This window comes from Phoenix dactylifera, chromosome 2 (genome assembly GCF_009389715.1).
Source record: "Phoenix dactylifera cultivar Barhee BC4 chromosome 2, palm_55x_up_171113_PBpolish2nd_filt_p, whole genome shotgun sequence".
NCBI classification, from domain to species: domain Eukaryota; kingdom Viridiplantae; phylum Streptophyta; class Magnoliopsida; order Arecales; family Arecaceae; genus Phoenix; species Phoenix dactylifera.
In genome coordinates, this window is record NC_052393.1 from 3197288 (window position 1) to 3210858 (window position 13571).

At 42.7% G+C, this 13571-nt stretch overlaps 1 protein-coding gene across 3 annotated transcripts; it reads left to right on the forward strand.

Annotated features, from left to right (window-relative positions):
* Positions 1-10920: 10920 nt before the first annotated feature.
* LOC103698323 (transcription termination factor MTERF8, chloroplastic-like) lies at positions 10921-13001 on the forward strand. 3 transcript variants are annotated; one of them, XM_039117486.1, is made up of 2 exons: positions 10921-11348; positions 11439-13001. In XM_039117486.1, the coding sequence occupies exons 1-2, from the start codon at positions 11111-11113 to the stop codon at positions 12641-12643; spliced, it is 1443 nt and encodes a 480-aa protein (XP_038973414.1). In that variant the 5' UTR covers positions 10921-11110; the 3' UTR covers positions 12644-13001. The 3 variants fall into 3 exon arrangements, with proteins under 3 accessions (XP_038973414.1, XP_038973411.1, XP_038973424.1); XM_039117483.1 differs by having other exon boundaries at positions 10923-11348; positions 11424-13001; XM_039117496.1 differs by having other exon boundaries at positions 10924-11352.
* Positions 13002-13571: the final 570 nt, after the last annotated feature.

Below are 13571 nucleotides of genomic sequence, written 5' to 3' on the forward strand. Positions count from 1 at the left end.
TCTAATATTTCAAAATTTCAAGTTTTGAAATTCGAATGCAAAAGTCATATTGGAAATTTCAGATTTGGAAATTTTAGATTTGGAAATTTCAGATTTGGAGCCCAAACCTAGAATTTCAAATTTAACTTTGAAATTGTTAACTTCAAATCCTAAATTTGTGGAGATCAGATCTCAACTTTAATAACTAAAATTCGGAATTAAAATTTGAAATATTCAGATTTAATTCATAAACTTAATAAGGCATGCAAACTAGGATTTTGGCATCAATGGATTTCAGGAAAGTGCAGAAATTTCAGCAAGTGCAGAATTTCAGCATAATCAATGTGCGTGTCCTAATTAACCTTGCTCTGATACCAAAAATGATGCGGGATGAATGCGAGGGATTTAAACATAAGGATTATCAGTAAGTTATGTTGATTAACTAGCCTAATAGCAGCAGAAAATTCAGTCACATATGGGATAAGAAAACATTAACATGAGCATAGTAATTTCAAGACTAGTTACCCGCATGTACTAATTCATTTAGGACTTAGAAGAATGGACCGTTGTGGTTGAGAAACCACTTGATTAGGACACTTCCTTCAATAAATCAGACCTAGAGTTGAGGTTTACCAAACATTGAACTTCTGAAATTTTTTTGGAGGAGGATCCTTGATCTCACTCTCGAAGGTTGATGATTGGATGACCAAGCTTCATCTTCCGTTGCAACAGGGCCCTTTTGCTATTGGTTTGGAAGAATAATTGACCCAATGACATGGAGTACTTTAAGGACCTGCAAAGAAATAGGGATTAGAACTTTGGCGTGAGAGGGGAATGGAAATCACAAAAGAAAAAGGAGGCGAGAGGAGGTAGGGCAGCGGTGGATGTGGTAGTGGCTTTAGGGCCTCACGCCCAACTTGGAACAAGGGCCTCACGCCCAACCTTCTCTCAAGGTGACAAAGCAAGATTGCTAAGGAAGAAAGAAGCACTTTTTATTCATTCATCAATTGAAATTACAAGATATCATGAGGAGGTATTTATAGACTTTCCTCATGATTTGAAATTTAAACACATAATGAATGGCGCTCCACATTTGAAGGCTTGGTTGCTAGAGAAAAGGAAAGAAAGTTGGCCGGCTTTAAGGGGGAGGATTTGAAAAGTTGTTGGCTCCCATTTGAAATTTTCTTGCATTTAAATTGTGGCCGACCTCTTGGACTTTGAATTTGGGTGACGTGTCAACTTGTATGAGGTGGCATGGTGATTGGTTCTTCTGATGAGGTGGCATGACGTTGCATTGGTTTCTTTGATGAGATGATGTGGTCGGCTCCTTATGCTTGACTTCATCCTGGTTGGCGTGCTTCCATTGGTTGGAGTGGTGGTGAGGTGGCCAGCTGATGTTGATGTGGATGCCGAGGTGGTGCTCCAAGGGTGTGCAAAGGTGGTGGTAGAAACATGCAACATGTCCTGACTTGGCTTGCTTTCTGACTTATTGAGACTTGCTTTCTGACTTATTGAATTTATTTACAGGACTCGATCAAAGCCACAGTGACCTTGAGTTAATTGATTGGAGTCTTTTCTGGATTCTGGTGCCCGCACCACTCCTCCTACTAACGAAATTCGTCAATCTTGTAATTTTTTAAAAAAATAAATATAAAATGATTAATTGCTTGATGTGTATCATACTATCATATGGCCATATAGTATATATTAATAAAAAGCATATTCTAAAAACTGTATATCGTTTTACCTAAAAGTGTATATTGTATCACTACTAGATGTGCATCAGATAAACTTGCAGTATATATCAGAAAGTCAACGAGTGTGTATCACCAGTTATATAGCGTGTATTGATGAATATGATATTTTAAAAACTGTACATTAATTTGCTTCAAAGTGTGTATTGGGTTGCTAAATGACTAATATGCTAAGTGTGTATCATCTAATCGCATACTATGTACTGGTAAACACCATATTTTAGAATTTGTGAATTGATTTATCTATGTATTGACTTGCTAAATAACTAATTTGCTTAATTGTATTGCTCGACTATATAGTACGTGCTGTAATTTTTTTAAAAAAAATTATGGAACTAACAACTCCATTAGTAGAAGAAATAAGAAATCCATGACTTTTGGATTTCTTCTTTAAGATGCTCACTAAAGAAAACATGGCAAAATAGGAAGCCTGCCCTATATATATATCTTTTTGGTGACCGCCCTTTATGATTTTTGTTCCATATATTCTCACATATCTAAATCATTGACACAGATATTACATGTGATCAACACCAAACAGACCGAGTTCATTGTGCACTATCTCTCAATGCGCCAATTTTTTTTTCTTCTTGTTTTTTTCTTGCTAAGACGGGTGAGTCAAACTATACGAGTACGAACATACCCAATAAAATCAGAAAATAGATATCACGGAATGCCCTAGGCAAATCCTCTTTTCGGATCCAGAGAGTGCCACCGCGTGATTGGCCGCATAAGCGGTCATCCAGTCTGCAGCACTGTTGGCCTTCCTAAAGACGTGCTTGGCCTAAAATGCCACTTCGTCACTGCCCATCGACCAAATATCTTGAAGCAGGGGGTGGTCCCTGCCCAGTCCACTCGGGCCCCCTGGATCCAACCTATCACCGTGACCGAGTCACCCTCCATGATAATAGAGTCGACCTGCAGCACCCGTCGAGCATGGCGAATGCCCGCCCAAGCCGCTCACAGCTCAGCTCCGAGAACAGTAGTGTCCGAAAACTGACAGCCATCAGCCGCCACCACCCTCGAGCGTGAGTCTTTGATAACGAAACTCGCGCCCCCTCTGTGCCCTCCATCTAGTATTGACCCATCGAAGTTGACTTTGAGGAAACTCGGAGATGGAGGCTCCCAGATGAAGAACACCATCCGTGGCGCTACCTGAGCATAAGAAGAGTCCCAGATATCTCGAGCTATCAAAGACCCACCTACGGGGGTATCCCGAAAAAGCTCCACTGCTTGTGCTCGATCCCGCTCCATCGCGAATTGCGAAGACAGGCTGCATTCGTCGAAGATCCAAGCATTTTTCGCTAACCAGATCTGATGGGCAATGCAGGTTTCTCCAAAAGTCATATGACGCAGCTAGGGGCTGCCAGACCATCACCGGATAGTCTGCACAAACTGGTCCCTCTGGCCCCAAGCCCCAAGCCCCCTATGGAAATCCGGAGAGCTGCCAGATTTTCGTCGCCCAGCCACACCGGAAGAGCACATGGTCGACGGTCTCATCGTCCCCACACCATGCACAGTGTGGGGGTATGCTCTCTCCCCCCTCCCCCATGTCTGCTCAGAACAGATCTCGTTAGAAGTCTATTTTAGACCCCTCCTCCCCTGTCTCTTCAAGACAGATCCCGTCAGGAGTCTATTCTAGACCACCTTCCAAAGTAGTAGTGCCAGTTTCGGGTGCAGACCAAACCGCTAGACCTAAGCACAATCCGGGCTGCCAAATTTCTATTCACCCTTCATGTCTATTCACCTCAGCCATTCTTTGCTGAATTGCCTCCAACACGTCACATACACGTGGAGATGTCTTACCCATTCAATCACGCAGATTCCATGTCAAACGTTTTGAATTGAAATGATCCACATGCTGGGTCACCATGGCTTGACCAACTAAAGCAGGGCTATGACAATGGCGAGTTTGAACTCATCCAAGAGCATTGACATGCTGCAACACAGAAACTCATCCCATCCCCTCTCATGCTGTAAGGACCACGGGACTCGGCCTTCGCACCCGAAAAGCCAGCAGAAATTTTGGAAGAAGGGTTGCAACTTTTTGAAATGCGATCCCGGGTGGGAGCGGTCCAGCGACCGGCAGGCAAAGCAGCGGGCGGCTTCACGGAAGGAAACGGCGCCGGCGTTGGGTCGAGGACGCGGACGGACGCCCGAAACACGTGGCGCGCGCGGCGCTTCGTCCGTCACGAGATTTGACCTCAATCTTGGTCGATTTGACGGGAAGAGGGTGGCATGGGTCGCCAAAGTGGTTCAGACACGAGAAGTCGCATGGCCGGTTGCTGACTTATTTCGTTTGGCCAATGGAAGACGTTATGTACTCGCAGAATGGTATGGAAATGGTCCAAATGGAGAATGAAGTCTTCGAGGACAACATGCTCAAAATAGGCATTTTAACACCATAAGAATGCTCTTTTTCCACATCGACCATGACAATGTGAAAGAGCTCATATGAATCAAAGACCTTGACGAGGAAATACAATGTGAAAGAGTTCATATGATCCACCACAATGTGTTCTTCACCTATAACCTCCCACCTCTGAATTTTCTCAAGATCATTTTTGACGGATGTGTACTTGATGGTGATAGGCATAGAGATGCTGGCTTCATTATTAGAGGTCCAGACTCCAAAGTGGTTGCAGCCGGTGGATGCCAGATCTTTGATATCTTGGTTTCGAAGGCTGAGCTGAAGGCGGCAAGAGCAAGGTTGGGCCATGCTCGGCTTATGTTGCAGGCCAGAGCAGACGTCTTGAGGGTGATTCATCTACGATGATCAGTTGCATTCTGGTAGGGTTCGGTGCTGCGGGTGGGTTCCAACCCCTGAACCAGGGCATTCAGGCTATAGTAGGCGATGGGGTGGCATTCCTAACCAAGCATATTTTTAAAGAGGCAAATGGGGCTGTGAATTGAGTGGCCTCCTTTATGGCTGACCACTCAGGAGAGACCCTATGGGTTGGAAAGAGGAAGTTGCCCGAGCTTTCTGTGATGTATTATCTTTTAATTTTTTTTTTGATATATCCGTACTAGTTCTATATGAATCGTCCGTCTTAGGAGAAAAAAAAAAAGTTCATTAGCTTAGAAACCTCAAATCTTGTAACAAAATTTTCAACTGAAGAAGTTCACACCCCCCATGAATTGTAGCTCTATAGCTTCTGTACTTGATCTAGCCACCATTGATTGTTTCTTACTTCTGCATGTCACCAAATTATCCCCAACAAATATACACTAGCCTGATGTTGGCCTCCTTTCAATAACACATCCTACCAAATCTGCATTACTATATGTTTCAACTTTTAAATGCCCATGATTAGCAAAGAGTAAGCCTCTATTAGGTAAAGGCATGAGATAACTTAATTGTGTAGGCAATCAGGACCGGTAAGAGACAAATCGATCAACTTCCCAACCACTCTTGAAACATACCAACACCTTGTGAAGGCTTCCATCCATGATCATCCAACTTATGGTTCGGATCCATGGGTGTTTCAGCAGTTTGACAAGGTAAATTTCATATTTGCTCAAGTAGGTCAATCATATTTCGATTTTCGACCGAGCAACTTCTATACCAAAGAAATATTTTAAGGAGCTAGATCTTTAATCTCAAAACTCTCTAAGAAGTGCTTTTAATTTGTAAGCCTCATTTGAATAATTTATAGTAATAATAATATCCCCAACATAGACAAGGAGGATAGTAATGTTTGATCCATCCCTTCTCAGAAATATGGTGTGATCAGCTGATTATATTCAACCCTTCTCACTGCACCACTAAACTTCTCAAGCCAAACTATTGGTGACTTCTTTAACCTACAATTCTATATTATATATATTTAATATGGACCCGACCCGGCCCGAAATAATTATATATATATATATATATTTTATATAATAATTATATTAACTAATTATATATTATAATAATAAAAATCTTGTACTATATGTCGTAAATATATCGATATTGTCTCTTGGGCGAGTGTGGTATTGATCTTTCTGGATTGGGCCAAGCCTGAACAAAAGATAGAGGCCCGACATCCGAGCTGGGTTGGACCTGGATATAAACATGGGAATTAATTTCAACCATCGAGTCCGGTCCAAATCGGACCTGGCCAACGTTTGATCAGCTCTAGGCTGAAGCTATTTTGACCCCCTCACGATTCGTGGCCGCCAGAGAGAAGTTTGAAGTCAGCATGCGATCAACGCGACGGTCGAAGGGTTGATTTGACCCCACGAAACGATTAGAACTTAGTCTCGTTCCAAGTTCCAACGCTAGGAATTAAGAAAAGACGCCCTCAATCTGAACCCCAAAACACGTTTTCATCCATCTTTCTCTCCAAAAGCATCCATGTCGCCCGCTAATCAAGTCATCAATTTTCTCTGCTTAAACTACTCCTTTGTTCGAAACCGAATCCCACCACCACTTAGGGCTCGTTTGGTTCGCGAAAAAAGAAGGGAGAAAAATATGGTCAAAAAAAAGTAATGAGATGTCTCTTGTTTGGTTGGAGTTTTCAAATGAGAGAGATGAAAAAATTATATTTCAATGGAAATATGGTACCCACATTTTATGAAAAAGTCTTTTCCATGAGAAACATGACAAAGTTACTTTTTCATAAGGCAGAAATCATTCCATTTTTATTTTTTTCTTCAAAAAGATCCTTCAGCATTAAAGAGATATTAAAAATCTAATTTTTATTAAGAATATAATAGGAATTACACATAACTTTTTCAAGAAAGTGAACGGTCAACCAAACATAAGCATTCTGAAAATCTGTCACTTTTCTATGTTTAACCAAACATACCAAAAGTACATTTTCAGGTATTCCCTTAATAAAAATCTTCTTTCCAAAAATCATATTTATAGGAGGAAAATGCTTTTCACGAACCAAACGAGCCCTCAAGACCACTTTGTTAGGGAGAAGCTACTGGCGATGTCTATAGTCAGTTCAATTCCTACGTCCTTTAATCCTTGACTCCTTGCAAGGTCGACAAGGAGAGATCCGTGGAGCAATTCTAATAGAAACGCTATATATGAAAGTTGAAAATATTTTTCAATTCTAGAGTTCTTTTCATCATCGAGGCAATAGAATTATTCATAGTAGCTTTTCGCTTTAAAAACCAGTAGAGATGATGGATAGCCAGACGAAGAACTCACAGAGCTAGTCCTGTTACTGCTCTATTTTCTTTTCTTTCTTTTCTTCGTTTTCGGAGCAAAATTGCTATAGTTTCTGGAGAGGCAAAATAGTTCAATAAATAATCTCCAGAACCTAGCTATAATTGCATAAAGAAATGAACGAAAACTTTAAGTGGGAGGCGATGGTCTCGAAATAACGGAACCCATCAAATTCACTCCGGCGCGAAACAGAGCCTCCCCTGCCCTCGCGAGCTGACATGTTCAGCGGCTTCTCGACCGCGAAACCGAGGATTTTGTTGAACAGGAAGAGAAGTCCCGATGGAGCCGGCTTCCTTCTATGTCTACTGATAGAGAGGAAGGATTTGTGCGCCTCCTCTCTTCTTTTTTTTTTTTTATTATTTTGTATTTTTTCTTTAATTATTCTTTAGTGCTTTTTCTTCTTTACTTTTGTCCTACTGGATGGTATGGAATCCAATTCCCTTTCTCGCAAGAAATTACTTTCCTTCTCAGCCCTGTATTTAGATTCTACAACGCTAATTCATGAGGGAGATTGGCACCTTCATCACGGGGGAAAGGTATCAAGAAAAGGCAAGCAAAGCAACCCTGTTGTATGAACTTCCAAACAAACCGTAGAAAGAAGTTCTCCGACCGGTAAAAATAACACGCTAGCCACGTTAATTTGTATATAATTCGAATTGCGGGTCATTCAGGGTAGAGTAATTTCTTTAGAACCCATCTAAGTCTTTGAATGAATCGTAACCAAATATATGATCGAACAAAATTATGAGAAAAGAAACAAGGATTGCAGTATTGAATTCTAAAGAAATATTTTTGTCATCACAAGCAAGGTATTCACAGGTTGCTAGCATTAATTACTGTGTAATTCGATCAATTAAAACAATCTCAAAGACATCGAGGAAAACAAGAAAGAATCAAGAAAAAGAATGATCATCGAGGAACAATCGTCTCAAAGCAGTGAAGCCCGTCCAACTCCACCGCGAACCGAGCCGCCGACTTGCTCTTCTGCTGCTGCCCCAGCTTCTTTGCCAGCACCGGCGGCGTGCGGGATTTGTCGCTCCCGCCTTTGCTCTCCTCCTGTTTGTTCTTCTTCCCTCCCATCCAACCGTGGTTGAACCATCCGTCGGACTTCCCGTCGCCGGAGAAATTCGGCCCTGAGCTCAGGATAGACATAGCCAGAAGCTTCTCCATAGCGAAGGAGAGGGGCTTCAATAAAGAGAATTGAAAACTAGAGAGAGAGAGAAGGAGAAGACTTGGGTGTGAACTTTGGAGTTTGGACCGTGGAGGGGTGGCTTTTATGGGCGGAGAAGAGGATTCTGGAAAGAGAGAGAAGCACGCAGAGACCGAGTCCTACCGTGTCTCGCCTTCCCAGAAGCAGACGGAATTCCAAGTCTAAAAGCAATTGCGTCCGCGCGTGGTGTCTGACCGACCGGTATCTTTCAGGAAGGAAGTTTGGATATTCTTCGATCTTGCACGAAGCGTACAGCTGTTGCCAAGTGGATAGGTACATGGAGGCTATAACTTGTTGACACGTGGTGTTTGCCACCTGTAATTGTGTGGTATCCTGCTTTCCACGCAGATGGGCTCTCGAAGGCTATTAGCACTTTTAATTTGTGCGGACAGGCTGCGACCGTGACGGACAGAGCTATCCTTTCTGGTGCGTGCGGATTGGGATGAATTATTTTGTCCAATTTGTTCTAGATCGAAGTTTCCAAAGCTACTACTCTTGTATTATTTAAAATCATCTTCTAGCGAATCATATAACTCTTGCAATGTATGGAATATATATTTTTCAGTTATTTTTGAAATACAATAAAATAAATTTAATAAAATAGATAATAAAAATAAAATAAAATATAATAGATATAAAAATTTAATTATTTTCTAAAATATAACTTTGATATACTATTACTATACACAATTCTAATAGTATATATATCTATGTATGTATATGTATATCGATGCACAATCCTAATAATATAAATACATCTCTCGATTAGTAAAATAATGTATTATTATAAAATAGGAAGACTATCCAATGCATGTATGATAAGAAATAGAAATATATTGCACCTAGAAGATATTTAAATATAATATAGCAAGAACATTAATGAATGTATTTTCACTTTTAAATAAGATTATGATCATAAAAATGTAATAGAAATTTATTAAAATATCATAAAAATGTACGAATCCGCTGCTAGCGAGGATGAAGATGAATACGAGCTGGATCTCGATCCCTCAACGACCGCCATTGTCGGGCACTGCTCGCTTGGATGCTTCGATTCTTGCCCTAACTGGAGGAGAGGGGTTAGGGATTAGGAAAGGTTACGCATTTATTGGGGGTGGGGGGATGGGGAGGGATTGGGAGAAGTATTTGGAAGGGGTGTCTGAGCGTCGTCGCACTTCGGGTCTTAGCTTAACATGGGTAGAAGGGTCTCCGATAAGTCGATAACGTTTTCTAAAGCGTCGTCTTAGCTTAGCATAGGTGAAAGGGCCTCCGACGACGTTTTCTAAAGCGTCATCTTAGTTTGAGGGCCTCCGACGATGCTTTTAGAAAGCGTCGTATTAGTTAAACTAGCTTTGGCCTCGGATGACGCTTATAAGCATCGTTGGAGGCCAAAGTTTTATGCAGGATTCCAATAACACTTATAAGCGTCGTCTAATCCGGATTGCTCCCAACGCTACTAAAAAACGTCGGCAAATTTTAGCGCAGTGACCAAGTTGCCGGCACTTTCCTCTTACGTCAACAGCTAAGAGTTAGAAATACCTATTTTTGCTTTATATATAGAGAGAGTACTGCCTTTCATTAATATCAGCATATATCAAGATTAATAAAAATATCATTAAATTCTACATTAATTTAATAATACCAATTAAAAGTTTTTTTACTTAATGCGGTTCAATAAACTAATAAGCATCCCGTTTTGTACTTGACAACTCGGGATATTTGGGGTTTCCATTTTGCTTCGGCAGCATCCCATTCAATGTTTTTTCCCGGAAGCTTCTACCTCTAAGTTTTCTCAAGGTTAACTTCGATGGGTCCGTCTTGGACGGAGGTATGCGGGGTAGTGCGGATTTTGTTATTCGGATCCGTCTGCCAGGATCGTGGCTGCAGGGGGCAGTCAACTCTTCGACATTTCGGTTCCAGGTGCGGAGTTGAGGGCTGCTTGGGCGGGCCTGCGTCACGCCCAGTGTGTTTTACGAGCCAATGCCATTGTCTTGGAGGAAGATTCGGCCACGTTTATTAGTTGGATCCGGGGGGGGTCCGAGGGGTAATGGTTATGTCCATCCTTTACTTCAAGATATATGGGCAATGGTGAGGGACGAAGGGGCCTTCCATGCCAAGCATATTTTCCGTAAAGCTAATGGAGCTGCGGACTGGGTGGCTCGTTATGTAGCTAGCCACTTCGGTAGTACCTTGTAGGCTGGTGATGGGGAGTTGCTCCTGGCACTCCGAAGTATTTTGTTTTTTGATCTTATTGGGTGTATCTGTACTCGTTAGGTATGATCCACTCGCCTTAGCAAAATAATAATAATAAGCATCTTATTAATAATTTTATTATTATATCGTAGTTATTATTCAAAACAAGGACCTATGATGTTTTTAATATAGTTATACAAACTCTGCCAAACTAAGAACTTCCATTTTACTATATGTATGTATGTATATATATATTGTATATATTCTAAGATTTTGAAATCCGGACTTGAAAATTATAGAAAAACTACTAATCCTATATAAGTTTGAAGCCTAAGCCCTTTCATTAGTAAATAGGTTGCGCAACCCAATACTTCAACTATTTAAAAAATAGATAAAGCGACGTCAAATTTGCAATCACCGGCTAATCTACCTGACATGAATAAAAGCAGGCCGCAATTGAACCAATCCGATTTAACTAAATTATTCAATGAGTTGTACACTGACCAATTCGAACTTAACGAACTTATTAAACGAGTTAAATGGATAAAAACTATTAATCTAATTCCTGTTTATTAATAAACCAATTTGGACGTCCGGCTATGACCCAGACCACCTTATATCGAACCCAGATTTGTCATCACGAGTCCGGTTCGTACTTGATCGGCGAAGCCAGCATAGCATTTGCCTTCCCATACCGCGGCGTTGAGAAGCCCTAGCAGTCGTCCGAGAAGCCGGTAGCCCCTCGTGATCGGCCTTAACCCTGGAGTCGGTTCCCAGCCTCCACGCCGGCGAGCAGCCAGGCCGAGTGCCATGGCGCCGGCCGCACTGCCTGCTTCCTTTCCCCCGACCCCAATCCGAATCTCACCCACCCTATCCTCTCCCCATTCTGCCGTAAACAACCTTCTCCCCTTTCCGACCGCCTCTCTTTTTCTCCACGGCTACATCGCTGGGCTGGAACACGCGCCCCTCCTCCCACTCCGGCGAAGTCCCTCCTGCTTCACTCGCTGCACCACAAGTACCTCTCCGTCGATCTCCAAGGCCACCTCCGGTAGGTATATTCTCATCCCATCCGTCACCATCTCCTCTCCTCTCTTCTTTCTAATACTCTTATTAAACCCAACAGTACTTTTCTCGCAAGAACTCGGTCTTGATGAACGGGAGGTCGAATGTCTCCTCCAGAAGCATCCAGAGCTGGAATTGGCCTCTCCAGAATCCCTCCACCGCCGCTTACTTTCCCTCCAATCCGTTGGAATCACCGGGCTCGGCCTCCACCGGACCGTGGCCCGACGCCCCAAGACCCTAACCTCACCGGAGGTTGGACGCTTCATCGATTTCGTCCACAAGGAGCTCGAGGGACTCGAACCCGCGAAGCTCGAGCGCCTGCTGGTCTCCTCCCATCCCCAATTCTTTCCGGCATTCAGCGCGAAGGTCAGGCTGCTTGTGGATCACGGAATGCCCGGTAACAAGCTGGGGCAAGTCCTCAACGATGTGAACATCTCGAAGGTCTTCGGCGCGAGACCCATCGAAGGGCTGGAGCGGATGATTGTTTTCCTGAAAGGCTACGGCTGGCCGGAGTTAATCGTCCGCCGCCCTTCGCTTCTGAATCTGGATCTCGAAAACCAGCTGATCCCGAGGGTCGACTACCTCGCTGAGGTCGGCGCGGGAGACAGGGAGGCCACTGGGCTCATAATCAACAAATGGCCTGCTATCTTATCCTGCACCGTAGAGCACTTCCGATCCCACATAGAGTTCTGGAGATCCATTGGCCTCGCCGACAAAGAGGTCTTCAAGATTGCAATGGTGTATCCCCAGATCTTCAGCGTAAGTAAGGAGAGGAAGTTGAAGCCCAGAATAGAGTTCCTCCACCAATGCAAGATGAATGCAGAGGACATCTCCAAGTTCTTGATCAAGGCCCCTCTCTTCGTTAGTCTTTCCTTTGAATACAACCTCTCGAAGAAGCTGGCCTTCCTTGTGAAGATCGGCTACAGACACCGCACCAGAGAGCTGGCCTTGGCAGTGGGCGCGGTAACGAGGACGAGCTGCGAGAACTTGCAGATGGTGATCGATCTCTTCTTCAGCTATGGCTTCTCCCGTGAGAATGTGTTGACAATGAGCATGAAACATCCTCAGGTGCTGCAGTATAACCACGAGTCAATGGAGAAGAAAATTGAATTCCTCGTCGAGGGGATGGGAAGAGAGATCGGAGAGCTCTTGATTTTCCCTGCTTTTCTTGGCTACAAGCTGGATGATCGAATCAGGCATCGATATGAAATGAACAAAGAGATTAGGGGGAAAGGGATCTCAATCAACAAGCTCTTGAGTTCTCGATCAAGAAGCTCTTGAATGTGTCCGCCAAGACATTTTACTCGCACACAAACTCTTCACCGTCTTGGTACCGAATATCAATACAGTACCGTATGCAATTTTTTGAGTATACCGAATGTCATTAGCCATCGGTATCGGTTCCGAATCGGTATGGTATGTCTGGTACTGTTCAGTTCGGTATGGTCGGTATACCATGGCTGAAGCATGATAAAAATCTGCGCCGCATCTTTTTCATTTTGTAGTTGGATTATTCATGAAATCATAAACATGATGAGCCGGAAATAGATTCTTCATATCAAGCAAATAGTTTGAAAGAATATTCTGAGTTTCTGCTATACTACTTCTGTTTCAATGAGTAAAACAAATGAATATAAAATGAAAAGTAAAACATTAAAAGGAAATGCAGATGAAACTATGAATTTACAACCGCTTTCAGGTTTGAAGTTGATTCTATGTCACTCTCCCCGGAGGTCCAAAATCTCAGACATCCTTTCGAAGTTTAGAATGGTTGTCATCTGAGAGAGCCGGGCAAATTTGTCTCGCACTGGTCTCTGTGACATCTCAGAGAAATAATTGACCAATGTCCTCACCTCGCTATTGAGTTGAAGGCCACCCAGCTGGCTAAACCTTTTCTACATCATGATGACTTCGAGCCTCTTCACTATGAAAGTCTATCATCAGGTGGACAAAGGAGTCATAGTTGCTGGACAAAGTCTCGACAGCATGAAGAAGCTTTTGCACCCATGTTTTATTGACCTCATTTTCTTCATAGTCAGCATCATTAAGCTCATAGCTGATGGTTGCCACAGTATTCAACACTGGACAGATTCAGGGTGACGCAGTTGCAAATTTCATAACCGTTCTTCTCAAATTTCAAAATTCTCTTACATTTTCACCATGTCTTGGGCCATATAAAACAAAATTTAAAAATAAAGAACTTGAAGCT